At 41.9% G+C, this 25,911-nt stretch overlaps 4 protein-coding genes across 8 annotated transcripts; 1 reads left to right on the forward strand and 3 right to left on the reverse strand.

Moving 5' to 3' along the window:
- Nucleotides 1–288: 288 nt before the first annotated feature.
- On the reverse strand, nt 289–2,454 carry LOC107303954 (myb family transcription factor PHL7-like). 4 transcript variants are annotated; one of them, XM_015835605.1, is made up of 9 exons: nt 2,366–2,454; nt 1,553–1,721; nt 1,366–1,451; nt 1,176–1,267; nt 1,033–1,081; nt 916–951; nt 803–838; nt 631–651; nt 289–540 (listed from the first exon to the last, which is right to left on the reverse strand). In XM_015835605.1, exons 2-9 carry the CDS (start codon nt 1,716–1,718, stop codon nt 436–438), a joined length of 591 nt encoding a protein of 196 aa, XP_015691091.1. In that variant the 5' UTR covers nt 1,719–1,721; nt 2,366–2,454; the 3' UTR covers nt 289–435. The 4 variants fall into 4 exon arrangements, with proteins under 4 accessions (XP_015691091.1, XP_015691090.1, XP_015691093.1 ...); XM_015835604.2 differs by lacking the exon at nt 2,366–2,454 and adding an exon at nt 1,978–2,359; XM_015835607.2 differs by lacking the exon at nt 2,366–2,454 and having other exon boundaries at nt 1,562–2,359.
- Nucleotides 2,395–7,975, reverse strand: LOC102705150 (chlorophyll(ide) b reductase NOL, chloroplastic). Of its 2 annotated transcripts, XR_005811354.1 has the most exons (14): nt 7,636–7,965; nt 7,020–7,088; nt 6,518–6,579; nt 6,286–6,372; nt 5,955–6,022; nt 5,806–5,854; nt 5,619–5,704; nt 5,150–5,207; nt 4,366–4,416; nt 4,102–4,152; nt 3,977–4,018; nt 3,156–3,266; nt 2,961–3,061; nt 2,395–2,474 (listed from the first exon to the last, which is right to left on the reverse strand). XR_005811354.1 is itself a non-coding variant. In XM_015835603.2 (13 exons), the coding sequence occupies exons 1-13, from the start codon at nt 7,880–7,882 to the stop codon at nt 3,014–3,016; spliced, it is 1,029 nt and encodes a 342-aa protein (XP_015691089.2). In that variant the 5' UTR covers nt 7,883–7,975; the 3' UTR covers nt 2,543–3,013. The 2 variants fall into 2 exon arrangements, 1 of the variants encoding a protein (XP_015691089.2); XM_015835603.2 differs by lacking the exon at nt 2,395–2,474 and having other exon boundaries at nt 2,543–3,061; nt 7,636–7,975.
- Nucleotides 7,976–9,070: 1,095 nt separating this feature from the next.
- Nucleotides 9,071–11,875, reverse strand: LOC102705423 (plant cysteine oxidase 2-like). Its single transcript, XM_006651585.2, has 5 exons — nt 11,452–11,875; nt 10,039–10,166; nt 9,679–9,838; nt 9,275–9,493; nt 9,071–9,204 (listed from the first exon to the last, which is right to left on the reverse strand). The coding sequence occupies exons 1-5, from the start codon at nt 11,873–11,875 to the stop codon at nt 9,071–9,073; spliced, it is 1,065 nt and encodes a 354-aa protein (XP_006651648.2).
- An 11,413-nt stretch (nt 11,876–23,288) lies between these two features.
- Nucleotides 23,289–25,265, forward strand: LOC102723034 (plant cysteine oxidase 2-like). Its single transcript, XM_006650300.3, has 5 exons — nt 23,289–23,868; nt 23,954–24,081; nt 24,216–24,396; nt 24,485–24,682; nt 24,780–25,265. The coding sequence occupies exons 1-5, from the start codon at nt 23,604–23,606 to the stop codon at nt 24,917–24,919; spliced, it is 912 nt and encodes a 303-aa protein (XP_006650363.2). The 5' UTR covers nt 23,289–23,603; the 3' UTR covers nt 24,920–25,265.
- Nucleotides 25,266–25,911: the final 646 nt, after the last annotated feature.

Below are 25,911 nucleotides of genomic sequence, written 5' to 3' on the forward strand. Positions count from 1 at the left end.
AGCATTGGATCTGCGTCATGTAGTTTTAACATCAAGTGATACATTAAATCAATATTAGATATTTAGATGTGCATGTTACAACTTACAAGTATATGAGTCTAGATGACATCTTGATTCTAGTTTGCCAGCGATGTATTTTACTCGTGTAAGCGATGTATTTTACTCGTGTAACGATGCCAATTGAATAACAGTTCTAATTAAATGTTTACAATTTTCTAGTAATAATCTTACGATAACGGTTCGAACCAATAACAAATTTGTAATTGCCCCTAGCAACATCATCGCATCTTATAGAAAGCTAAACATAAAAAATTATACACTACCACTGTCACTTCAATGAGAAACGAACAGGTAAAGAGAACAAAGGCACCGCTTTGGAACATAGGAATTTCCCTTCAATTCTACCCGAAATATATTTTGGTTTTCACCACAATTCTATGTTGTAGAGTCCATAAGGTCGAAAGCGTAGCCGGCCAAGTCATCCATATACTCGTCGAGAGCACTCTCAGAAATAATCCCAGTGTCATTGTGTTCGATCAGCTGCACACGATGGGGGCAAATTAGGGGGTCCGACACACATGTACAAAATACGAACAGATTCAAGCGAAGGTAGCATGAATAAGGCGGTACCATGATTTCATTCATCAGGTCCTTCTCCATCATCCGCATCAAAACATTTTTAAGGGGGAAAAAACACGAGCAGAAGATTCACATAAACAATGTTACCGAGTGTCATAAAGCATGGTTATCTGATGGCAACAATGATTAGTCCAAAGAGGCGTAAATATTACATCCATTCTACCTGCATATCGTCCACAGAAATATTGGTCTCCACCACCTGCAAGGCGCAGCATCTATGGTAAGCTGGCAACACATGGAACAAGTGCATTTGCAGGTATGTTGAGAAAAATATACCTCAATGTTGTCATCCATAAGCATATTGTTCACCATCTGCATCACATGTTGAATTCAATATGCCCTCAAATCAGTAACAAGGAAATAATTCAATTAATGATGCAACAAGAACTGTACCTCCATTTCAGCCAGGATGGCATCATTGTCCCTAACCATCTCGGATGTCCTGCACATCGCAATATGTTTCAGAATTTTTTGTGGCATAACAACTCGCACGCAGAATGGGAATTCCAAAACCTGGTTTCCTCAAAGAATCATACAGATCAAGTGCTTCCTTGCTTGGAGAAATGGTGCCCTGAACATCATGATCTTGAAGAGATCCAGCTCCTGAATTGAAACTCTCCCTGTACTTCTGGAAAAAAAAAACAACAGCAAGACAAACAAGATGCATCAAGATCTTTTACAGCAGAATATGTGATAAAAAATGCTCTGCGACATGGCAGGAGGTACCTGGAGGTGACTCTTGATGTTTTGGGTCGTAATGCCGGTGACACCCATGGTTTGCATCGTCTCCTTCACTGCAGTTGGTTTAGCTTCTGCAGGTTACAACAGTTGGATAACACTGCATCAGTTTTTTAAAAAACAACATAGCATCAACTTCATTGATCATTTTGAGATCCAAGCAGTAGGACCAAACCATAGGGACCTCCTTGGAAAGCCACAGCCTCCACAAAGATCTTATGGAGATCATCAGACCATCGGAGGTAACTCCTTGTTGCCTGCATAGCCCAGATAATGCGAGAAGCCAGAATGCTTGACATGTAAGAAGCATCATCGTCTTGTGCTGGTTTGCTGTTGGACATATTCTGCAAATCAAACTCAGGGAACTTCAGTAAAGATTAAAACAAAGGTAGTTTTGATTGTGTAATCAAACAAGACAGAATTCAGTAAATTGTATGTATGGTGTAAACGTGAGGATGTGCTCTCATGGTAACTCAAAACATTTCCAAATAGAAATGGGAGAGATCAAACGAGTACAAATGTTTTGAAATCCCATATTTGAAATCAAACATGCATTTAGTCAGCATAAGAGAAACTAGAGCTTGCTATAAATACTAGTACCAGTGTCTATGATGAGAAAAAGGGAATCGAAACTGCGCCGGCTATTTTAGGGAGAGGAGTGAATGGCATTCCAACCTTTAAAGTATATCACCCCTTTTATATAGTCCTTCCTACATTGTGTCTATCACACCAGTCACCACAGTTGGTGTACATGGGAGGAAAGGTAGGCAGAGAAGTACAAGATTTCTCAAAATGGTAAGAAAACAAAATGAATGATTATCTCATATTAGCCATGGAAACAATAGGGTGCTCTTTCAGAAGCACATGCAGCCTCTGCCCAATACATGATGGAAGTGCATCATAGGTCATGCAAAACCATCCACGTGATAAAGAAAGAAACATAGAACTGCAAATATAAATTAGGTACAAAATGAATGTTGAGGTTAACTTATCAGGCAAGCTGGATGTTCAAGATGTGATCAAACTCCTATCCTGCCAACCCCTAGCGGATAGCAGCTACGTAGCAGCATAACCTTGTCTTGCCATTGTCATACCATCTGCACATTTTGCAATTAAGAAAATATAGAATTTCAGAAAAATGAATCATCCATACAAGGTGCCTAAATTTTGATACTGCAAAGCTTTGTCCATCCTTCAAATTGCAATTCGAAAAGTAGGGAAGAATTCCAAAAGATCTGGATGTACTATAGAAAATGAGTTCAATCCTACATGTAATTGCATAGATGTATCATGAGGTTCCCTTTTACATGGAAGATGAAGGATACATGAGTGCAATTGTTGCCAAACCAGTATTCTAGGTATGGTTGGCAATTTGGTTGAACTGTACAGATCACAAGGGTGATAAGAAGTGTATCACAGGAACAGGAACTAAATTAGTGTATGACAATAACACTTATGACGTAGTCAAATTTCAGATATTATACATAGGATTATAGGAGTACATCACTGTTCTTGAAATGCTATTAATAATACAAGCTATTTTTACAAAGAATGCAACTATAAGGGAGAACAAGAAATTGTGCCTAGTTCTCTTCATGGTTGTAAGATACGAAGAAAGATCGCAGCAAAACAAGCACTAATCCTCAGCAACATACTTGTTCCGACGAGCACCAAAAGCAATCCTCTGCAAGTGAAATCAGGGGATTTGATTATTCAACACGGTGGAGTTGACTGTGGTTGAGGATGACAAATAATAACAAATACATTGGAGATCTTACTGAAAATATTCTGGAGTAAGCTTTCAAGCCTGTGAGAAAACGGATATAGGTCGGTTTCATGGATTGGTTGGTAGGTATTGCTCTGATGTTTGGAACGAGATAATCCGCAACCTATCACAATTCATAATAAAGTGGCAAGAGGAATTATTTTTGGGCTTATAACTCCGTATAAATAATATATTTTTGGGCCTACAACAGTCAAGAAGACATCAATGGGTGTATATTAACATCAATAACATGTATAAGGCAGGTACATCGGATGACTGATAGATATATCCTGTGTTACATGAAACCTAGATCTCATTGGTGGTATAAAACACTGTCCTTTGTCATGTAAAGCTTTTCAGCCTTTTAAATTCAATCGAGCTCATGTATTTTACTATAAAATTTAGCTTTTTCATATGTCCTATAAAAATATTAGGCAATCACTTTTGTTCTGATAAAAATAACTGAGAGATATGTGAATAATGGTTCTCTCCGAAATTAATAGATACTAGGGTATGCATGTTTTCATGAAAGATGTAAATGTATACATGATCAACACAACAGGTTATTAGCATGTTTGAACATTGGTAATCCAAGTAAACACAACAGGTTAACTTAACCCATATATGAATAATTGTTTCACGATTTTCAGGAACAGATGGCTGGGTCCAGAGATCATGTTCAAGCTACTTGGTTAGACATTTCTGAACAAAAGACAGGCCGGCTTGCAGTAGCTAAATGATGATTGCTACTTCACTTTTCACTTTTCAGCCATATGGAAACTAGAATAAGAACCAACAATATACTAAAAAAAGGAATCGAGATGGAGCTCTTACCACATTAGGAGGTTCAGCTAATATATTGATGAAAAATTTGGCCTGTCATCAATATAAGTGCAGAATTAATCACGATGAACTGTCTTTTCAATAATGGTTAAAAGGAGACCATGTGAAACACTCACCTGCTTCGTTGTAGCACCAGACATAAGAAGATCAGTTGTAACCATGCCAGGCTGCACAGATTATTATGTACTTAGCATAACTATTCTTACATCATTATTACTTGATTATAAAAGAAAGCAATCAATTAGCTTCGCAGAGATGCATGGCTCAAAGCTTACAGGAACTAATTTGCTAAACAACTCCAACAGTTAATTGTCTTTCAGCAAGAAACTAGTCAAGTCTAAAATACTAAGACACCAGGAAAAAGGTTTGGAGTTATGTACCGACAAATTGTGCACCATGACATTGTTCACTTCATTCATCTGCAACTCTGCCTGCAATTAGAATCAAATTATTGTTCTTCCTGCAATTTATAATAAACAAGAATTCCAGAAGGACGAAAAAATAAAAGGAAATTGAAACCTAAATTGTGAGTTGTTCATAAAAGTCGTTCCATTTAAGAACAAAAGGGTCTGAACTTCAAGTCCAAGGGCTATATGGATGATTAAAGATTATGACTTCAAATTACTAATGGGTATCGAGTAACTATTTGACAATCTCACATTGTTCTGTATACTGAGAAATGGTGGTAATCAATATTGTATCATAGTTGTGCTATCACAACGGGGTCAACAATTTATATGAAGTTACGATGCCACAAATACTGGACTATGAATAAATACTTCACTTGATATGTTCTGATTGAAACAAAATGATATGAAGCTATAAATGTGCTCCTTTAAAAGACCCCCAATGGTCGTGGTGAATGGTGAGTTTGCCATCACCCCACCAACTACTACAATCTAACAGGTAGGACCACTGTCCTTCACTCACTTTCACACTAACCAGTCAATGGCCACCCCTAGTAACAATATATGAATACCCAATGGATAAAACAGGGAGGGGAGAATTGCATCTAGCAAATAGCAGCCGTGGCATAGGCTGATTAGTAGTTGGCGGCACCTTTGTATGGCTGTGTGCTATAATCCCATAACAAGGTACGTGCATTCTTTGTATGGCATAGGCTGATTAGTAGATAGCTAGTTCTCATATAAGAGTTATCTTTACCTGTAGAGATTTTGTAAGGTGCACCACACTTCTCTTTGTTGCACCATATGCAGCAAACCTGGTCATTATCAATAATAATCAGTGTCATATCTCAGCAAGGATATTAGCTAGTATTCCAGTTTAATCGCAAAAGGCATTACTAAAGATAGATAATTAAATTTAATATTGTTTGATATCCTCCCTCCTCCCCCCAGGGCGCCGCAGCGTAATTTTCATTTGGATGAAACTACTGATAACCGTACAATATATGTTTATATGTAAGCCAAATGCAGCACATAAAAGTATAAGGCACAGTTATATGGAATTGGAGGTACTCTCCTATCAGCAATAAACTAAAACATTATAATACATGATGTGAAATTTCATAACTCCATACTGTATGAGAATGCAAAAGTAATATATAATGGTCAAAACACACAACAGAACATTCTTCTATTGAGTACACAAGAGAACAAATGGAAATGCAAACCTTGGGGTTGGCCTTCCATCAGAACCAGCCCCATCGATGTTAAATATGTGGCCACCTCGAGGTTGGTTTCTCATCATATTTATTGCCTAAGATGGCAAGATGGCAAGAAGATGAATATTTGGGAAAATGACACTTTATAGTTCTTGTAATGAAATGCAGAAATCTAATACTGAGTTGAAAGACATACCTCACGGCAACATATCATTAATCCAAGAGTGTTAGTTGTGATCACTTCCCTATTGAATCAGAGAAAAGTGGCATTTGACTATCACTTCTTGAAAGCACAATTGAATGTATTTGGTCAAGCCGTAAATAAAAAGACAGCATGAAAATTACATGAGAGCCTCATCGGAAGTCTCGACCAACGGTTTAAAACTATATGCATTTGATCCAGCATTGTTGATCTGTCCCAAGAAACAAGAAAATAAGGAGAAAATCATGCCCTCTTATGGTATCTAGATTTTAGCCCAAAAAGGTTAGACATTACAAAACTGAGTGTTTTAATTAAATATTAAGGAGGGTAGCAGAGAAATTTCAAGCACTCAAGAGTATGTAGTGAGAATCAGCATAATTTATAGCCAGTGATTTTCGTATTTGTACATAAGAAAAGAATTGATATGAGTAAGTTCATGTGCAGATATTTGATGATGATGGGGTGATTATGTACCCAAATATCAATATACTTGATTTTGTCACGTGCAAAATCAACAAGTGCCTTTACATCTTTCCCCTCCCTAACATCACAGACGATTCCCTGCAATAATACATATGGAAGCACTTCAGAATCTAAGATACAAAAGTATTAAGCTGTAATATTTTCTATCCACAAACATAATTTAGGAATAGAGACTCCAATGGCAGTATAAGCATCAAGTAGCTCAGCAGCAGGAAGTAGGTACCCACACATGTTGCTCTCCAAATTCCTTTTTCAAGTCAGTCACCACAGATTCTACCCTTTCAGCTGTAGAGGATAGACTGCATGTCAAGGAAAGACTAAACTGTAACTATCTTGTGTGCTCTCTTTTTTTCATTCTCTAACTAAAAGTAGGCTAAAAATTCCAACCAATTTATTTGTCTATCCATTTTAAAATTTCATGAAACATCAACTTAACAGGTCAATCATCTCAAATAGCTGACCCCTATATAGAGAGCCTAATGCGAATAATTTAGAATAGTTTAGGATATAATATAAGGCAATAGCTGGCTAGTGCATAGTTTAGTGTTAGGTCAACAGGTTCGTCCAGTTGAAAAGAAAGGAAAAGAAAGAAAGAGGTGAATTATACATGACCATGCAGATCAATTTGTATTGCATCTTAGGCTCGATAACTTATCCAATTTTGTTTATGTCATCACTAAAATTAGCTCTCTATGCCTATTGAAAGCATAAAATCGTTTCTGTACCTGATCTTGAGCAGATTATAACATTATCGCCAGCCTTCAAAAATTCCTTTGCCAGAGCATATCCTATACCTGTTTAAGAGCAAACATAGGTCATTGAGTCAGCATGTACTAGTTACTAGAAAGATTTTTGAAATATGCTTCGACAACGGAAGGCTGTTAAGAGATATACCTCTACCACCATTTACCAAAATATCTAACATGTACAGCATCAAAGAAATTGCTCCATACAGTTCCAAGCTGATTTGCATCGTTTTAACTAAAAGTCTAAAAGATCAATACCGGATGCGTTCATCTACTTCCAAATTGGTGTTGGTCTCTTGTATAGGATACATGAAGCACGAAAACCATTCCTACTAAACATGGTTACAACTTACGACACAACAAATTCATAGACCTAAAAAAAACAACACAGCTACCACACACGGACAATCTGATCTGAATCACTTCCAACATAAGCAATTAAGCATTCAGAAATATCGATCACCAGTCCCTACATGATACCATACCGTCATCCACAAACATCTACTACTTCTCTCCTGTAGACAAAATCAAGCATGTGAAGCAACACGACTACTCGACGAGGGGGGACTCAAGGAGCGACAGAACCCCACAGCACCTTTCGTGGAACCGGTGATTAGAATATTATACGGAGGCACCATGGCCTCCCTCCGCGCGACTCCTCCACCGCCGGAGAGAGCCTCCGCCCGGATCCCGCCAAGTTGCCGGCCGCACCCCGCCGCCAGCCGGCGCCGCGCTGGCCGGCCGGGGAACCGCACCCCGGGGGGCGAGCACGGGGCCCGGAGCGGAGCCAGGCCCACCTGGGACGAGGCGCGGAGCGGGACGTGGACGGCAGTTGCCGCCATTGCGGCGGCAGTCGGCAGCAGCGATACGAGGCGAGGAGGAGAGACGGGCGTCGGCAACTGCGCCGCCGCTCGCAGTCGCAGAGTCCGGATAACGAGCAAGAAACAGGGAAGGATTAGGGAATGGGGCTGAGAGTTAATAGACCGGGGGTGGCCCACGCGTCGGTGTGAGCAATCATCTCTTTCTGTTTTTTTTTCTTTTTTTCTGTTTTTGTTTAGAATAGATGAAGAGCAACCCTCCCTTTGGAGTAAAATTTCTCCAAGCAATTTTGTCCAGACGATTATTCAAACAGATTTGTCATGGCTTTGAGAGGAGAGTTTCACTTTTACGGGTAAGAAACATTTGGGCTTAGTGAAACTCTCCTATGGTATACATCTATATCTTTTTTTTATGCTTATAAGCCAAATTTTTAATTTTTAATTTTAAATTTGAAAATATTTTTTTAGTTTTTTCATCAAATTATTTTTCAGCCTTACCTTTTAGATGCTAAAAATACATATATAGTTTTTTATTTATAAATTATTTTTTATTTAAAAATATATTATTTGGATTTTTAAATGAAACACCAAAACAATAACCCGACTTCCTCTTGTCGTATACTTCAATCTGACGTGGTCGTGGACCTGTGTCACGTGTCCTGGTGAATGGTGTATAAGACGAGAGTATGATTACGATATGTCGCCGTTGCTTATGCACTAATGATACTGCCATTGGCTGTCACGATGCCATTCTCGGTGAGCGTTGCTTGCTGGGTTTGCACATGCAAGCTACACCGCACATAAATACGCACTTTAATTTGTGTACACTGCATCTCGATCTTGAGCATATTTTTGTCTTGATCTGCGTGCGGTTTAGTAAACGTTTGCAGACACATGCATAGTTAAGCACCAATGTCACGTAATTCAGATGTTCATCGATATCACCGCAAATAATTATGATACTATGGAAACTCAAGTAAAACTAAAGCATCAGACTAGTTTATTGATTGATTATTAGTATCACTACACAGCTGGGTGCGACACAAAGTACTGACAGGTTAAGCGGAGCACCCACTCTAGCTAGAGCCTAGATGACAACCTAATCAACCATCGATCATATTAACACCACTTAGCGATGCCCCGCCGGCGGCGGCCACCGGATTAGTTCAACCTTCGGCGGCGCTCGTCCAGTCCGCCGGCGAGCCGGCCGGCCTAGAGGATTTCCGGGCCACTGTACGTCAAGGGGATGATGTTAAGGTCCGGCAGCATGCCGGCGCCCATCGGTCGCAGCCATGAAAACTGGCTCTTCTCCTCGTCACTCAAGTTGCGGCCGAACGCGTGATGATCTGCAAATGCACAGATGAAACTAGCACAAATCGATCGATCTGCAGCTCGAAGTGGTGGCTGTGTACTTACTTGGGTGGAGGTCGAAGGGGTAGTCCCGGTAGAAGGTGCACTGGCGGCGGGGGCCAAGCGAGTAGGGCGGCGTGAGGACGTCGAGGAAGGCGCAGGGCTCGTCCCCGCCGGCGATGAACCGGTGCAGGTTACCGCCGGAGGAGGGGTACAGCACCCAGGTGCCGCACCCCGCCGCCACGTCGTGGTCCAGCACCCTCTTCGCCAGCCTCGTCGTCGACGCTGATGCCGCCACATCGATCCAACGCCGTACGCAGAGCGGTCGACATCGACGGACGACGACGACGACCGGCCACACGCACGCAGAGACGTCAGACCGACGGGGGCGAGGTAGGTACGCCGGCTGCGCCGGCGGCGGCGCCTGAAAACTATACAAGGGCCGAAGGGCGGGGTGTGGGCTTACGTACAGCGAACGGGGCGGTTCGCGCCGTTGCCGTGGACGGCGGGGCTGACCCAGTCGAAGGACTGGACGTGCGCCGAGCCGGCGAGGAGCTTGCTGAACACCGTCATGCCCGGGTGGTCGTGCAGCGGCATCACCGTCCCGGGCGGCAGGTAGAAGATCGCCACCTGCACGACGCATGCATGCAAGAACCAACCAATATATATACGCAACGACGACGTTTCAATAAAGAATCGATCGTTAATGAGTTTGTAGGTTCAGAGATCAGAATTAGTAGAGTCACTTTTTTTAAGATAATGGATTAAAAACCTTAGTAGAGTCACTTAGGATCTGTTGCCTGTTGGGACTGAACTATGTGTGCACGCACCGTGAATTTCTCGCATTCGTACATGTATTTGCCCCCGATGACCGGCGTGGGGCTTCGTGCGGCGGCTCTCGTTACCTCGGAGGCGTCGAACTCCGTGTCCAGCCGGATGTCGTCCGGTCCAATTCCATCTGGGTGTCATCGGGTAGTCACTTCCTCAGCAAATTAATTTGAAGAGCAAGTAATATAAGTCTCTAAACACTTGTGCCAACATGCTAGGTAAGATCAAATGATAGGATGGAGAAAAGAAGATAAAAGAGAGGATGGGTCATATCTCTCATCTATGGAGCAACATCTATACAAATAAAAACCTCCAACAGATGAAAGAAATAAACCAATTGATTCATAGCAAACAAATAAAGTAGAATTGTTATGGTGTATTGAGGGGTGTATGCTAGAGATAATATACTGTAAATGTTACTCCTAATTAATGTAGATAAAAATAGAGGTGACGACCAACCCCTTTCAGAAAACTTGCTCTAATACTGTATTCAAAGTTTTATACAAAATCATATCACTTTATGAAGGGTGACACACGGGGACCACAATATTACAAAGAGAAGGGAATGAAGAAGAGGAAAAAAAACATCACAAGAAAATCAGGCTCAAAAAAAGGTTCAGGGTAGCATTAACTTTAACACTCATTTTAAGGAAAATAGTAGCTCATCGGGTTAGTGGTATCTAGATATAATATATATGTTCGGATATGTCTGATAGCAATAATGCGTCCATGATAAATATGGTATATATCATATATAAAGTCAATAGCACATATCCACCAAAGTACCCGACTATATAATGATAGCACATGCACACTACATTAATTGCACACCGACGTATAGATGCGAAGCAAAAAAATTCGTATATATGATAAGCAATGGCTAAAAATAAAATGACGTCATTTAACTTTTGTAATTAGACATATGCCATATACATATTTCAGTCAACATTACATTTTGACCAGCCAGGAACGACCGACGAGACTAGTTGACGGCAGCCGATAATTAACTTGAGCATAAATAGACTTGTAAGCTTGAAATTTGATCATTCCTCAAAGAAAACATCTCCCGCTGTGCTTACCTCCCAAAAAGGAGAAATGAGTTCTCAAGAGAGAGATGTGTGGTCGTGCAGTATCAGCGACGATGATAAGACTAGTAAACCAACATACACATGGATAATGCATACTGCATATGGTAAATTAATTTTCACGTATCGAGAAAACATCCCCTTATTTTCTCAAAATACTTGTAAATCAGCGTGAAAAATTTTGAAAAAAATGGTGATATTACTGCAATTAACAATTTAAACTTGATTTCCAAAAATAAAATCTGATGTCTAAACCGTAAGAGATGCAGAAATATGTGCACGTGCAACGATCGAGAAGTTGAGGTTAAATATATTAACGAAGCCACGTACTGAACAAGGCGAGGATCCGCGAGACGGTGGTGGGCGGCGGCGCGGACTCGGAGCCATCGAGCAGCACGCGGCACTCGTTGACAAGCAGCTGGAGAGCACTCTGCCGCCGCGGGGGCACCGCCACCTGCCGTTGCACCGCCTGCGGCACCGAGACCACCGGCGGCTCGTCGTCGTCGTCGCCGGCGCCCTCCTCCCTGCTGGGGCTCCCCTCATCCGTCGGACCCCTCTTCCTCTTCTTCCCGGCCGCCACCTGCTGCTCCGCCCTCGTGGGCGTCGTCGACGGCGACCCAGACTCTGTCAACGTCTTGGGGGCCGCCGCCGCCGCAGACGACTCCTTCCCCGGCGCCGTGCCCTGCCCCTCCGCCTCCTCCTTCCTGAACGCTGCATCCAATGCAGCCACGGGAAACGGGGCACTCCCAGCCATCGCTAACAACACAGCCACGCATGCAACGTTAACGTACGGGAAGGTAGTCAGAGTCCCACGGGAAAATTCACCAGACGCAAACCCAGCCATGCATCACCGAACGCGCGAAATTAAGCTCATGCATGCTCACCGTGCAACACACCCGCAGAGCGAGCTAGAACCGGCAATCGATCGGCCAGGAGCAGCGCGCGGGTTGCTGGAACGCGACCGAAGCCGGCCCTATTTATACACACGAGCGCGCGGTGGTAGGCCAGGGACACGTATAGGTAGGTACATGCAGGGCCTGCCCTGCCGCGGCGTGCGTGCGTGCGTCACTGGGGCGGGGATGATGAGTGGGCATCGTGAGTTCGTGACGGGACGACGCGCGCGCGCGCGTACGTGTGGAATGCTTTCGCGGATCGAGACGGCGGTATGGCCGCCTGGCCGGCGGGGTCGGACGAAACGGACCCACATGCACCGCGCGCTGCCTTTTCGCCCGGTGTGGCCGTAGGTTTTTCCGCTGCCTTTTCGCCGGCGACGAGACGTGACGGCGAGGCGAGACAGACAAGCCCAGCATCGCGCGGCCGGCGCGCCTTGCTCTTTCTTCGGGTGGTCCTCCTCGTCGCATGCAGAGGTGGTGATCGATGACGAGAAAAGGTGACTCGCCGGTTAATTTTTGGATGTTTGCGGCTTCGCGCGGCGTGCTGGCGGCGAGCGCCCGCGCGCGCGGGTGCATGCGGTTGCGTTGCGTGCGTGGAGCGTGCGGGGTGCGTGCGGAGGCCGGGCGGGCTTTCTTGTCGTCCGGGGCGGGGCGCACCCGGCTGGACACACTGCACATGTATGTATGTGCGTCCAGCTAGCTAGCGTGGCCGTGCATGCGTGCAGCTGCAGTGCTTTTGTTTGCTTGGGGGTAAGTCATAAGTGTGATCTGCCGGGTGCATGCATGGTGCGAGACAGCACAGAGGGCCTAGCGTTTCTTTGTGCGGCCGTACACGTGTACTGCTAAGTGGGCGTGGTGTGCAACTGGCAGCTTGCTGGGCATGCACCGCGTGATCGAGCGATGGTCCGTGCTAGGCATGCATGCCTGGCTCGGCGCCCATTGAACTCGTAGTTTAATTAGTACTACTTTCTTAAGAGGTTTTGGTGTGCGGATCACACGGATAAAGCGATCCTATGGATTAAACTTATGATTTACTGTTGCTTTCTACTGTCAAGGGATTTTAGTGTGCGGATCACATAGGTGAAAGAATCACATGGATTGGAATTGTGGTTTACTATTGGATTCTAATGTCAACAGGTTTTTGTGTACGGATCATGGATGATAGGATAATATGGATTGAGCTTGTGGTTTACTACTACTTTCTACTGTCAAGAGGTTTTGGCATACGGATCACACGGGTGATAGGATCATATGGCACTAGGGTAACTATAGCTAAAAATGGTGATGGTTGCAAAATAACGGGCCATGCTTTTTTAACTCATATAGACGTGTAAACCCGTTGATTGCATACGACATAATATAGCTGCATAAAAAAATGGTCGTGTAGATTATGTTGTTATAAATCTATATTCAAACACGCAAGATTAAACTAGATCTACACTTGAAGAATCTAGACCAAACTTAAAATTGCATATTTGTATGGAGATTTGTATTAATATAATATATCTAATAAAATGTTATAACATTTTATACAACTATTTGAATCACATGCGCCTAGGCCTAAAAAAAATTAGGGGGGAGGGGGATGGGGGATAACCTAAATATATCGATTATCATGGCTCCACACCGCTCATCGTCTTCTTGGTATGATAATAGTAGTTTTGTGTTTATGGAGCTGGTGTTGGCGCCTAAGACACTGGCATAGTGTAGTTGTCTACGAAAAAAAAGGACTACAATAATAGACTTCAGCTCTATTTGCATAGAAATCATCGTTAATGAATTATTAATAGAGAGACAATAGTTACCTGCATATGAGGATCACCTCCATAGGGTGACCTAGTTGGCCAATTGAATGATACCGGCATTGACATATTAGTTCTAACGATAGTTGTTTTGTGAGCATATGAAAGGGGGAAGAGAGGGTATCTCATGTGCTCAACCGAACAATGACGAGAAGAGTATTGATGTGGATTTCCTTGTGTGGTTTAAAGCAATGAATGGATCACATATATAAAGGGAAGGCCGAGAGAGGTAGGTGAGGATTTTGCAGGATGAAAGCGAGAGGTGCTGGATACAACAAACGTGAAAGGGACGTAACGTATGCAACTAGAAATTGAAGTTCCAATTTAAAGAAAATTTTAAAGATGAATTATATCAACCATCCTCTTGGACGCGAATGCCAACTCATACAACTATTATGTGTTGTCCGTGCCACGTATAGAGGGGTCGGGGATAGTGTATTGATGACCCAACTAGTTTTTATTCTGTTGTCTATGAGACATATTTATTTCTTGTTATTCTCTTATGTGTAGTTGGTGTCTCAAGTAGGGGAGAGGGAAGTCTACTATGTGAGCCACGTCACACCTACAAAGCCATTAAGTGTAAGAGTTATATCATTCTTGAGAAAAAATTTAAGTCATCCATTTATTCTAGATTTAAGGGCTAGAAATGTTGGTTACATGTACTACACCATGTGATAAGGTAGGGTGGTGGTGGGACCAATGACGAAAGGGCAAAATAGTTATTTATTCATCTACTATTCTTTTTCATTAGTGGGATGATAATTGCCTCATGCGTCCTCTGCTCTCATTGTCCTTTTCCTCTCTTGAACTGTTGTTTCTAGATTGTTGTCTCCTCCCCTTAATGTCCATGGTCCAAAAATTTATCACTTCTCTTTTCTAGTGATAGGTGGGCGCCCCAAACCATACCATCACGTGCCATAGAAAGCAACATCGAAAATTCTTTCACGTTTCACATATACCCTACTCCTTTTGTGATGAATCATGTTTACCTTTCTTTCTTCTCCTTTCCATTCCACTAGCACAATCTTCGGCGAGATCCTCACATCCCATGTCCTCTCTGCTACACTAGTTCACTCTACTTCCATTTTCCATTCTCCGTTTGAATCCAAACTAGGCGCAACATTAATAGAGGCTTAGAGTTTGGAGTGAGGAAGAACATTTACTTCTTAAGCACTAGCGCATTATTACAAGGATAACAACTTGGTGTAAAGAGAATGGATGAGGAACAATATCATGGGGCATAGGCATGACAATAAACTATCTTGATTGCTTTGTAAGTACTGATTATACCCATTTTCAAATCAATGGTTGGAAATAAGTGACACCTCATATTAACTCTTGGTTCCTCCTCGAATATGTTATGTTTTCTATTACATAGAGCAAGGTCAATAGTATAACCAACTATTTGCTTTAAAAAGTGTCACATCATCTACCGTCAATCTAATACCCTTTGTATATAACAATTAGCTATGTATGCATGTTAAAACATTCATACCCTAGCCACCAAATTCTCTCACAAAATTTCTAGGAGACCATGCTGAGCTAGCTACAAATCTAGAGCCTACTTCACTCATCTCTCTCCTCTTTTATCTCCTTCAACTCACCACAAATAAGATATGATTGCTTTTGTAGTATGCTTATGTCACGTTATTATACTTTCTATTATGTTTTGTTCTTTACCTCTTCTTTGTACAAGTAAAATAATAGGCTGAAATTCAACTATAAGCCTATGTGGAGAAAAAAGAAAATAAAAAATAAATTGTTGGCTCTCATGTAATAAATAGTGCTACACGTACTCCATGATAAATGCATTAAATATATAACTGGAAGGAAGAGATGGGCCAAATATTTTTTTTTAAAAAAAGGTTTATTAAACATCCTCTAAAATGCTCCTAATCTTCCACGTGTTGCATTAATAAATTAGAAAAATGCAATAAATTCTAAGGAAAAAGTAAAACATCTAACTATTTGTTTTCATTTACATAGACATGACAATTATTTTAAGCCATTAGATTAGATTTATTCTTTGTACTACTTAAAAAGAACGTAGCGGTGGTGATGACTCCTACACTTGGCAGACACACTCAATCATTATTGTTCGCTCTTGAGGTTCAATATTCTAGATTGCTTCCACAGTCCCTTCTCACTCTCATGGCTTGGAACTTCGCTAGATCGACCCAACATCGCACTATCCTCTGAACTCATCTCTAACAAGTATTCGCTATATTTGTTACCTTGCGACCAATCTCGTATCGCTCTCGTCATCGCTTCCTACTCCCTCGAGCGAGTCATGGCTGCCTCACCATCATACCCACCTCTCTGGCTTTCGACCTCTAACTCATCCCACCGCCCCATCTACCACCATCCAATAACATACTCAAAATTTTCCCAAGTTGAGAAAAAAAATTGCGAAATATTTTACTTTTGGGTCTTCTTGATTTTATCAATAGTTAATCTCTTTAAAGGTTTTACTCTTTTAAAATGATTTACTTTCAAAATTCAAATATATTTAAAATCCTCCTAAGGACCAACATACTTTCATTTGTAAACATTGTGTGGTGAGTTATTCTCCAATATCCAAATACTCCACAAGTATTCCACTTCTCATTTCTAATAACTCCCTTGAAATTTTTACTCCTCTATTTTTTTCATTCAAATGTTTTCTTTGAAATTTATATTCTTTGATTCCATTCAAATAAATTTTAAAGTTTCATACATTCCCAAAGTTTACTCCTCTCCCTCTCTTTGTCCGCCTAATAAAGAAGAAACAAAGAAAGAAAGAAAGAAAAGAAGAGAATAATAAGGGGATAGAAGGAGAAACTGACATAGCTTTGTGTCACTCACCTAATAGCTGATGTGGATCCTCCCAATTTCGCTGAAGCTAAAAAATCTCAAGACCAAGGCAAGATATATAAAATATAATCATACAGATGCCCTTAAGTTTATGCTTTAATAATCTTTACTTTATGTTAATAAGTTGATTTATTTTCACGTTATCACCTAGTATATAAGTACAATAAATAATAAGATTTTGATCATATAGAAATCCATAATTTATTTTTTCATGCATTATAGGTTTGAGTGAATGCTTTTTAAAAGCATTTAATATTTCATGTAATTTCATAATTTTAGAATAATATTGTAGTGAAGTAGGTTAAGTTATGCATATCATCATCTTAATGATCATATGGAGACATGTTGAGATACATGATATTATTTGGGGGTGTGTTATGGTACATGGAGGTACCATTTAATGTGGTTATCCCCTTTAAAACCCCTTTTATAAATTAAGAATCCGGTGAAATGTTTCATGCTTGGAGGGTATGCACATGCCGGATAGGGCTAAAAACGGAACGAATATGGACGGATAATATTTGACACTAACTAGCCCCACGATACTAGAGAGACTGTGATTTGTTGGCCCAAAAAGGGAGACGTTGATCTAGGAGGAAGTCTTGCTACACTCTAAAAGCTAGCTAAAGAGGTGAGAGATTCTTTCCACTTTTAATTTGGTATAACTTTCTCTTAGTTTTCAGTGTAGGATTATTCTAGCACCTCATTTCCCCATACTACAGGGATGGTACCAGGCCTAGGGCACCTATAGCTTGAGCCCTAAGCCTAGGTCCATAATTCTCTAAAAATTAAGTGAAATCATCCTATAAATTTTGAAAATAATTAACACTATATTAACTTAGTCTACTCTTGAATTTTTTTCTAGCTCCGCCCCTGCTTCTGACGCAAGATCACTTCCCCTTCATGTTGTTGCACTTGCGACGACATATGAGATTGATGGCGTTGATGGTGATGTTCAAAAAAGGATCGAGGAGGTCAGCACTGTGGCCACCATGTGGCCACCATGGCTGACACGAGTCAGAAACTCCGACGCATCGGTGATGGTAAGCCTACCCAACACCTTCTTGTAGAAGTCCATCATGGCATTATGTACCTCTATTCACATATTTTCGCTTCTACTTATACTTTCAAATTTTAAATTTTCAACATTAATTTAGAGTCATTTTTATGGTTTTTTCACTGGTTTATTTTTTATCATTTCTATTTACCGCTAAAAATACATATATAAAATTTTTATTCACAGATTATTTTTTGTTTGTTAATTAACCCGCTCGCCTTCGGTGCCCGCATCGCGGAGGCACGACAGCAGCAGGGGACAAAAACCTTGCCGACCGTGAGAGACACGAGACTGGAATCAGTTGCCTACCATGATAGGGCGTAGGCGGGGAATTAATCCTCCGTTGGGTTGACTGTTCTCGGTGGATAGAGGGTTCGACTACGGCAGCGGTCATAGTCCACCGGGGAGGAGAAGAGAAATGGGATTTTAGGGGTGATGGGCTGTCATTAGAGTCGAAGAAAGTAGGGCAAGGAATCCGGCGATCCGCGGAAGACGACATGCCGAGGGCGAGGGCACGCCGGCGTTGGTCGGCGCGTGGTCTAGAATAAAGCCTCGAGCTGGGGTGTGTCGGCTGCGTTCGGCAGCTTGTTTATTAACGGACGCAGAAAACACGGATATAGATTAGTACATGATTACTTAATTGTTAACTATAAAAAATATAATAATGTATTAATCTGAATATTTTAAAAACAACTTTTCTATAGAAAATTGTCAAAAAAAACACGTTGTTTAGTAGTTCGGAATGTTTACGCACGAAAAACAAGAAAATTTAGAACAAGATGATGGGCCGTAGCCCGTAGGCCTTGGGCTCATTGCATTCTTATACCGAAGTTTAAAGAAGTCCTCTCTCCACCGATAGAGGCTTCACGAAGCGCCCGCCCCGCGCATTTCCCCTATTCCAGAGCGTAAAAAATATTCCATTCCCTACGCGAAGCGAGCGGCGGGGACACATACGGTGGGGAGCTCCGGAGTAGGCGGGGAAAAAAACCATGGGCCGTACTACGTGCATGCAGCCTGGCAGTCAAGCAGCAGCTGGGCCTTGCCCAGGCAACATGCGCATGCACATGACAGACGTACCGGCGGGTGGTTACTTCAAACGACCACTGGAATTTCCAGCAACTGTGTGCTCCTCCGACCCTACCCTTCCCTTTCCCGAGACCCTAGATTCCAGAAAGAAGAAACATCGGTAATCACGACTGGATATCACGAGATGGCGACTGTCTGTCTTTCCGTAAAAAGTGTGGAACGGTATACTCCCTCTTAAAAAAACCAATTATCTGGTTTTCGTGTCTAACGTTTGATCGTACGTCTTTTTAAAAAAGTTTTCAGAAAATTAGAAAGAAATTAGTCACACTTAGAGCACTATTCATGATTTATCATCTAATAAAAACAAAAATATCAATCACAAAATTTTTTTAATAAGATGAAGAGTTAAAAATTATAGTTAAAAAGTAAAAAATTGGTTTATTTTGAGATGAAGGGAGTATAATCTAAATGAAAAATAATAAATAAAACTTTTATATATGTATTCTTAATAATTTATAAGTTAGTATTAAAAATAAACTTTGATGAGAATACTTCTAAATCAACCATAAGTTTAATTTAAAAGTTTAAATTTTAGTTTATAAATATAAAGAAAAACAAAAAGCTGAGAGTAGGTGGTAGGAGTTCCTTTCGATCGGTTACCTGCTGTCCCAGTCCCACACCGCGCCCGCGTTTTGTCAGGAGGAAGGCGTGTTACCATGAACTGCGTCGCGAAACAGCGCTTTAGGAAAATGTTTTAAATATTCTTCGATGTTGGGTTTAGGATCGGTGATACGGTGTGCGCTGCTACATGACAGAAGTTCTTAACTGAGGGGGTCTTTTTAAGCATCTCCAAAAGATGCCTAATATAAATCCTAAAAATAAATATTGGTATTAGAAACTAAAAATGTTGCTTCAACAGCAGCTCAAATTAACTCTCAAATTTTTACTAGTCCTAAACATCAATTTATTTTGACCCAAATTTTGGCCTTCTGTTGAGGTTGCCAATCCACCTTCATTGTAGCAATGGAAATAATTTATCCTGCAACTATTTCAGTCTTCACTGTAGCGATGAAAATAATTTATTTTCTGATCATAACTTTATGAACTTTAAAAAACATCATTTTGTTTTCAACTCTTTGTTTGTACAGCTCTGTTTTAGATCATCAGGATAACCCAAAACGCTGGCTACTTTTGAGAAGAACACTCGCCTGCTTATAGTCCCGTAAACTTCAGGAAAAGGGTTGAACATTTACTAATTTATGTTCCAAAATTATCCTTGGATGTAATATATATTTTTGAATTTGGAATGAGTTGTCAGTATTATTATGTTTGACTCGTGCATATGCTAAAATGGTTGTTACAAAGGGCCACAATGATGAATTGGCATATTTAAAGTTTTTGAGACTATATTTTTAGGCACCTCTTGGAGATGGGATGTTTTTTGAGCCCAAAATTTATTGGCTAGCCCCTAATCCATGATTTTTGGGACTATATTTTTAGGCAGGTATTGGAGATGCTCTTAGCCCCAATGTCACATTAGATGTTAGACAATTATTATAAATATTAAACGTAAACTAATTATAAAACTAACTACAAAAATGAGAGCTAAGTTACGTGATAATTTTTTAATCCTAATTAATCATAATCAGAGCATGTTTACTGTAGCATCACATAGGCTAATTATGGATTAATTAGGCTCAATAGATTTGTCTCGCGAATTAGTCTAAGATTATAGATGAATTTTATTAATAGTCTATATTTACTATTTATAATAAACGTCCAAACATTTGATAGGAAAAGTGACTAAACCAAACACCCCCGGTACCTGTCTTGTACTAGCACTGAGGGTGCGTTTGTTGCCTCCTATTAGATAACTTATCTCCCTTGATTCTCACGCTCACGCTTCCTGAACTGCTAAACGGTGTATTTTTTGCAAAAAATTTTCTATAGACAAGTTATTTAAAAAATCATATTAATCTATTTTATATTTTTTAATAATTAATAATTAATTAATTATATACTAATCTATTACTACGTTTTTCGTATCAGGTTATGTTAAACTTACCTCCTATTCAACCAACACGGCCTTAGTCAATATGCCGGTACGTGTAACGAGTGAGCTTTCACAGTTCGTATTACCACGGCCGTGCTCTTCACCTTGGCGCGGCAGCGATATACCACAGTATGATAATATGAATTGGAGTCGAATTTAAAAAAATTAAGAAAATTTAAAGAAAAAATGTGATAGAGAATGATTTGTAATGAAATTTGGTAAAAAATTATATTTGAACACAATTAACTAGATACGCAGTTAAACTATATACGTAGGCACATAGTTACCATAGTTTCTTATGTAATAATTGTTTGTAGTGTATGGTTGCCTGGAAAATTTGGAAATGAAGAAGTTATTTTTGGACGTGAATGATTTGTATAAGAGACAGTTGGACACTAATATATTTGAACTACTGCTTTGTATTGTTTATTGTTGTGTCAACGTTTGCTTGGATATCGCCTAGAATGTACAATAATTATGAGTACTAATTTCCTTGCTGTGTACTATTTAATAATCATTATGCTAAATTTCTATTTTTTTAAAAAAAAGTGTCCTAACCATTGGAATTATAGCTAACTCTAATTTCCTTTTTTCTTACATTTTGCAGTTTTTTTCAGATTTTTTAAATAATTTTTACCATCGGTTTATACTAGCCACGGTTTTCGACAAAAACCATGCGGTTTTGACCACTTAACGTGCTGTTTTGACTAAGAAAGCCGTGATAACCATTTAATTTAAATTCAAAATAATTCAAATACAAATTTGTCGTGATTTTCGCTGTTTTCGTGTAATTATGTGTAATTTTGATTACGGTTAGAAATAAACAATATTTGTACATATTTTGGTGAACTATAGATGGAAATATCCATAAGTGGCATTTTATGTTTTTTAAAGATAATGGAATAACATTCTGTTCTTCGCTCGATGAGTTACAACCAATTATTACAAAGTCCATAAAAAACAAACTCTGCATACACGGACATAACACCGATCCAAGATAAAGTAATAACCCTCAATTACTGAATTCTATTTGAGAATCTTCATCCAAAGCTGGTAAAAAGATGCATAATCGTCGACTCAAGTTTACGGCATACATCATTTATTAGAACTGGTACAATAGCAGACTATAACCACCTATAAGCATATTTTAAGGTGATAAGAGAGGAGAGAGAAGAGTAACGAACTACAGATTTGTAGCCAGCTACAACACGGACTCCAAGACTAATGTGGGTATTCAGGTGGAGTCCAATATTAATTGTGTAGTATATTACTATTGTATGATTTGATTATTAAGTTGGCTATAGATAGTTCGTAGCCAGCAGTTGATTGTACTATTGAACTTGCTCTTAGCTTGATATCTCTATTTTAATCAACTATAATTTTGCCATTTGCAATTATTTACCATGCATTCTCTGTGATAAGTAGCCGTAGATTCTTTGAAGCAGATGCCAGGAAAAATTTCATGATCTGAAAATACATTTTTTTTCTATACCTCAGTTTCTGAAACTGAGAATCACCAGACGAAACGCATTTTTCTAAAGTTAGTTTACAATATTATTTGTCCTGAAAAGTGAAAACATAGTTATTGAATATATTAATCTATTCTCGAAACAGGTTGACTGATCCCGGCGTACGGGAGAAAGCCGAAACCAGATCACACAGTGAGCCGGCGTACGCTTTTCTGAAGTAACCTGCTTATTAGGAACGTAACATGTGAGATTACCATCTGCTCCACTGTTTACGTACGGCCATAATCTCCACTGTAAACATCTGCGCTAATCAGATGTTCCCTATGGTGCCAACTTAATTCGCCTGCATGCCGTCGCAGTGTAGCGTGTCACCGACGCAGGGTAGGTTCTCGAAGTCATTTTCTTACTGCTGCTGAAACGAACTTTCTGGTAATCGACGGAGCACCCCAACATCTGCAGCCCCGCAGCCTCATTTTTTTTTTCACGCTATATAATATAAGCGAAACGATTTATTAATAATATTTAAAAATATTTTTAAACATGTTATATATATATATATTTGTTTTTAGCGATTAACAAATTAAAAAAATAAACACAGATAAGAAATCTTAGATTTAATTTAATTTTTTTTATCCGTGGACGTAAGCGCCATCCATCCATTTCCAGCGTGCGCCATCCATCCATTTCCAGCATCAGTTGCGAGACCGACAAGCGATTGGTCGCCGCGGCGGAGTCGATTCCCCGCCCCCGGGCCGTCCATCCACTCCGTCCCCGCACGTGGCTCCACGCGATCGTGGCCGTCCGTCCGCACAGGCGGTTTTCCCGCGAAAAAGGCGGGCGGCGCCGAGACCGCGAGGCGGCGAGGGCGACCAACCGGAACGCCTCCCCCACCGCGAGCTCGAATCAGAGAGCCGGACGGCGAGAGACCGGGGGAAAAAGTACACGCGGTTCTTGGAATCCACCGGTATTTTTGATCCACCACCCAGCTCTCTCCCTCCCCCAACCCAACGTCTCCATGGCTGGGCTGTCCGGCCCCTGGTTTTTGCTGCTGACTTATATTAATATTGGCACGCGTCGTCTCCTTCCTTCGCCCTCTGTTCCTCCTTATCCGGCTTAGCCTCCTTCCTCACCTGCACCCTGTGTTCTTCGTCTGGCCCGTCGTCGGTGAGGCGGCGGCGGCGGCGGTCTTGTTCTTCTTCTTGGCTGGCTGCGAAGGTTTCTTGAGGTTTCGGTTTTGGTTCTTGTCGTGTGCGACGTCAGTTCTTGGGAGGTTCGTTCTCCGGTGAGGTACTGCTGCTGCTTGGGGCCGGCGAGTTTGGGGAGCTGTCGATGAAGGTGGCGGTGGATCAGGTGAGCAGCGGAGCGGTGGAGGCCAACAGGCGGAGGGAGGCGAAGGGGAGGAGGAGGTCGGGCGGCGGCGGCGGAGGTGGTGGTGGCGGCGCCGTGGTGCGGCGCACGAGGAGGCGCGTGCTGCTGCGGACGCCGGAGCCGGAGCCCCTGCTCCAGCGGCTGTTCGAGGGGTGCCAGCACGTGTTCCGGGGCCCCGGCACGGTGCCGGAGCCAGCCGACGTCGTCCTCATCCGCGGCATCCTCGGTACGCGCCGCCATTGCCACGATTCGATCGAGCTCCCCCTTTTCACTTGCTAACTAACCGCGCGCGCCGGCGATCGATCCTGCAGACAAGATAGGCCCCGGAGACGTGAACCTGAGCGCCGAGCAGAACTTCTTCAAGGCCACCGACGCCGCCGCGCTCCAGCGCCCCCTCACCATCACCCGGACCACCATCTACACGTGCACAAACTTCTCGGTACGAACGAACTCACACGCATCTCGTGATCAAACCAACGATCGATATATCGACGCGGCGCAAATGGCAGAGAGATTTGGTTAGAACACCTCAAAACGAAAATGGCTGACACGTTGAATAATAATGTGTCGCAGATAGTGATATTCTTCCTGCCCCCGACGGCGGTCATCCCGCTGCACAACCACCCGGGGATGACGGTGTTCAGCAAGCTGCTCCTCGGCTCGCTGCACATCAAGTCCTACGACTGGGCCGAGCCCGCTGTCTTCTCCGGCGCCGGCGGCGGCGCCGGCTCCTCCTCGTCTCCCGACGATCGCCGTAAGCTCGCCACCCCACTTCATCTCCGTCGTCGCATTGCTCGTCAGATCGATCGACGAGTACTGACCATTCGCATAATTTCTCGCAGTGAGGCTGGCGGAGGTGGTGCGCGACGGCGGGTTCAGCGCGCCGAGCGACACGCTGGTGCTGTACCCGGCGGCCGGCGGGAACATGCACCGGTTCACCGCCGCGACGCCGTGCGCGCTCCTCGACGTGCTCGGCCCGCCCTACTCCAAGGACCGGGACTGCACCTACTACCAGGACTTCCCCTACTCCCACTGCCCAAGTCAGTACTACCTACACTGGATTCTTCTCTGCACATCGGAGCGAGTGAGTGCACGCACACGAAGCTGACATTGTACACTACTCCACTTATATTGCAGGTGACGAGCTGCATCAGCATCGCCATGGCGGCTGCTGCATGGACCACGACGAGCGGCGGCTGGGGTGGCTGAAGGAGACGGCCATGCCTGAGGATCTGGAGATGTACGAGATGCCTTACAGAGGCCCGCCCATCCTGTAGCACGTACTCCACCACACAGGATGTAATCAACACACGGAGAGGCACTAATTACAACTGCATTGCATCAAGCAAAATTAAGCGCAGCGCGGTTCGCCTCCTCAAGTCTTGATCTCGAATCAGCGTAGATTAATTTCTCTGTAGCGAAAAAAAAAAACTAGCCTGTCCCCGGTCGATCTGTCACTGTGTTCAGGTTTACGCGAGCGAGCGCGTTGTGAAGTACATATTGACAGCTAGGCGTGTGTGTGTGTGTCAGTGTGTGCGCGTGCAGAATGTCTCCATCGTGTGCTTCCCTTTTTTGATGGTTAATAGAAAGATCACCAGTGATGATTGATAGAATGGTAGATTAACCAGGGTCTAATTAACCGGCCACGGGTTTAATTGCTGCGTGAAACGGGGTTTGCCGGTAAGGGGGTCAAGATCAAGTCACAGCGGTTTGCCGTATGTTAGGTCAGGTAGGTGCGCATGAGTGGGTGCAAACCTGTTCCTTTCTGAATCCTTGCTCGCAGTTTTTACGTGCCCCTTGTTTGAAACCTAATTTTTTACAAAAGTTTCGAAGCGAAACGAACTGGTCCGCATGGACCCACCTGCCCAGCTCCCGCCGTGCTGAACCATTCAAGAAACTATCGTATTTGATTTTTTTAACGTTCGGTTTTATAATGTAATATGTTTAATTTTTTAAGTTTGATCATTTATCTTATTTAAAAATTTAGTATAAATATAAAAAATAATAAGCTATACGTGCTTAAAGTTCTTTTGATAATAAAGTAAGTCAGAAGCAAAATAAATGATATTCCTATAATTTTTTAAATAAGACAAATAATTAAACATTGAAAAAATAAAGTCAAACATCTTATGTTATGAAACGAATTTTTGGTGAAACATATAATACGTATACGTAACCTGGGCAATTTTATTATTTTTGAGAAATATATATATATATATTTACCAAAATTTACACTTATTATGTTATTATATTTTTCTTAAATAGTAAA

The sequence above is a fragment of the Oryza brachyantha genome, chromosome 3, assembly GCF_000231095.2.
Source record: "Oryza brachyantha chromosome 3, ObraRS2, whole genome shotgun sequence".
In the NCBI taxonomy this organism is placed as follows: Eukaryota; Viridiplantae; Streptophyta; class Magnoliopsida; order Poales; family Poaceae; genus Oryza; species Oryza brachyantha.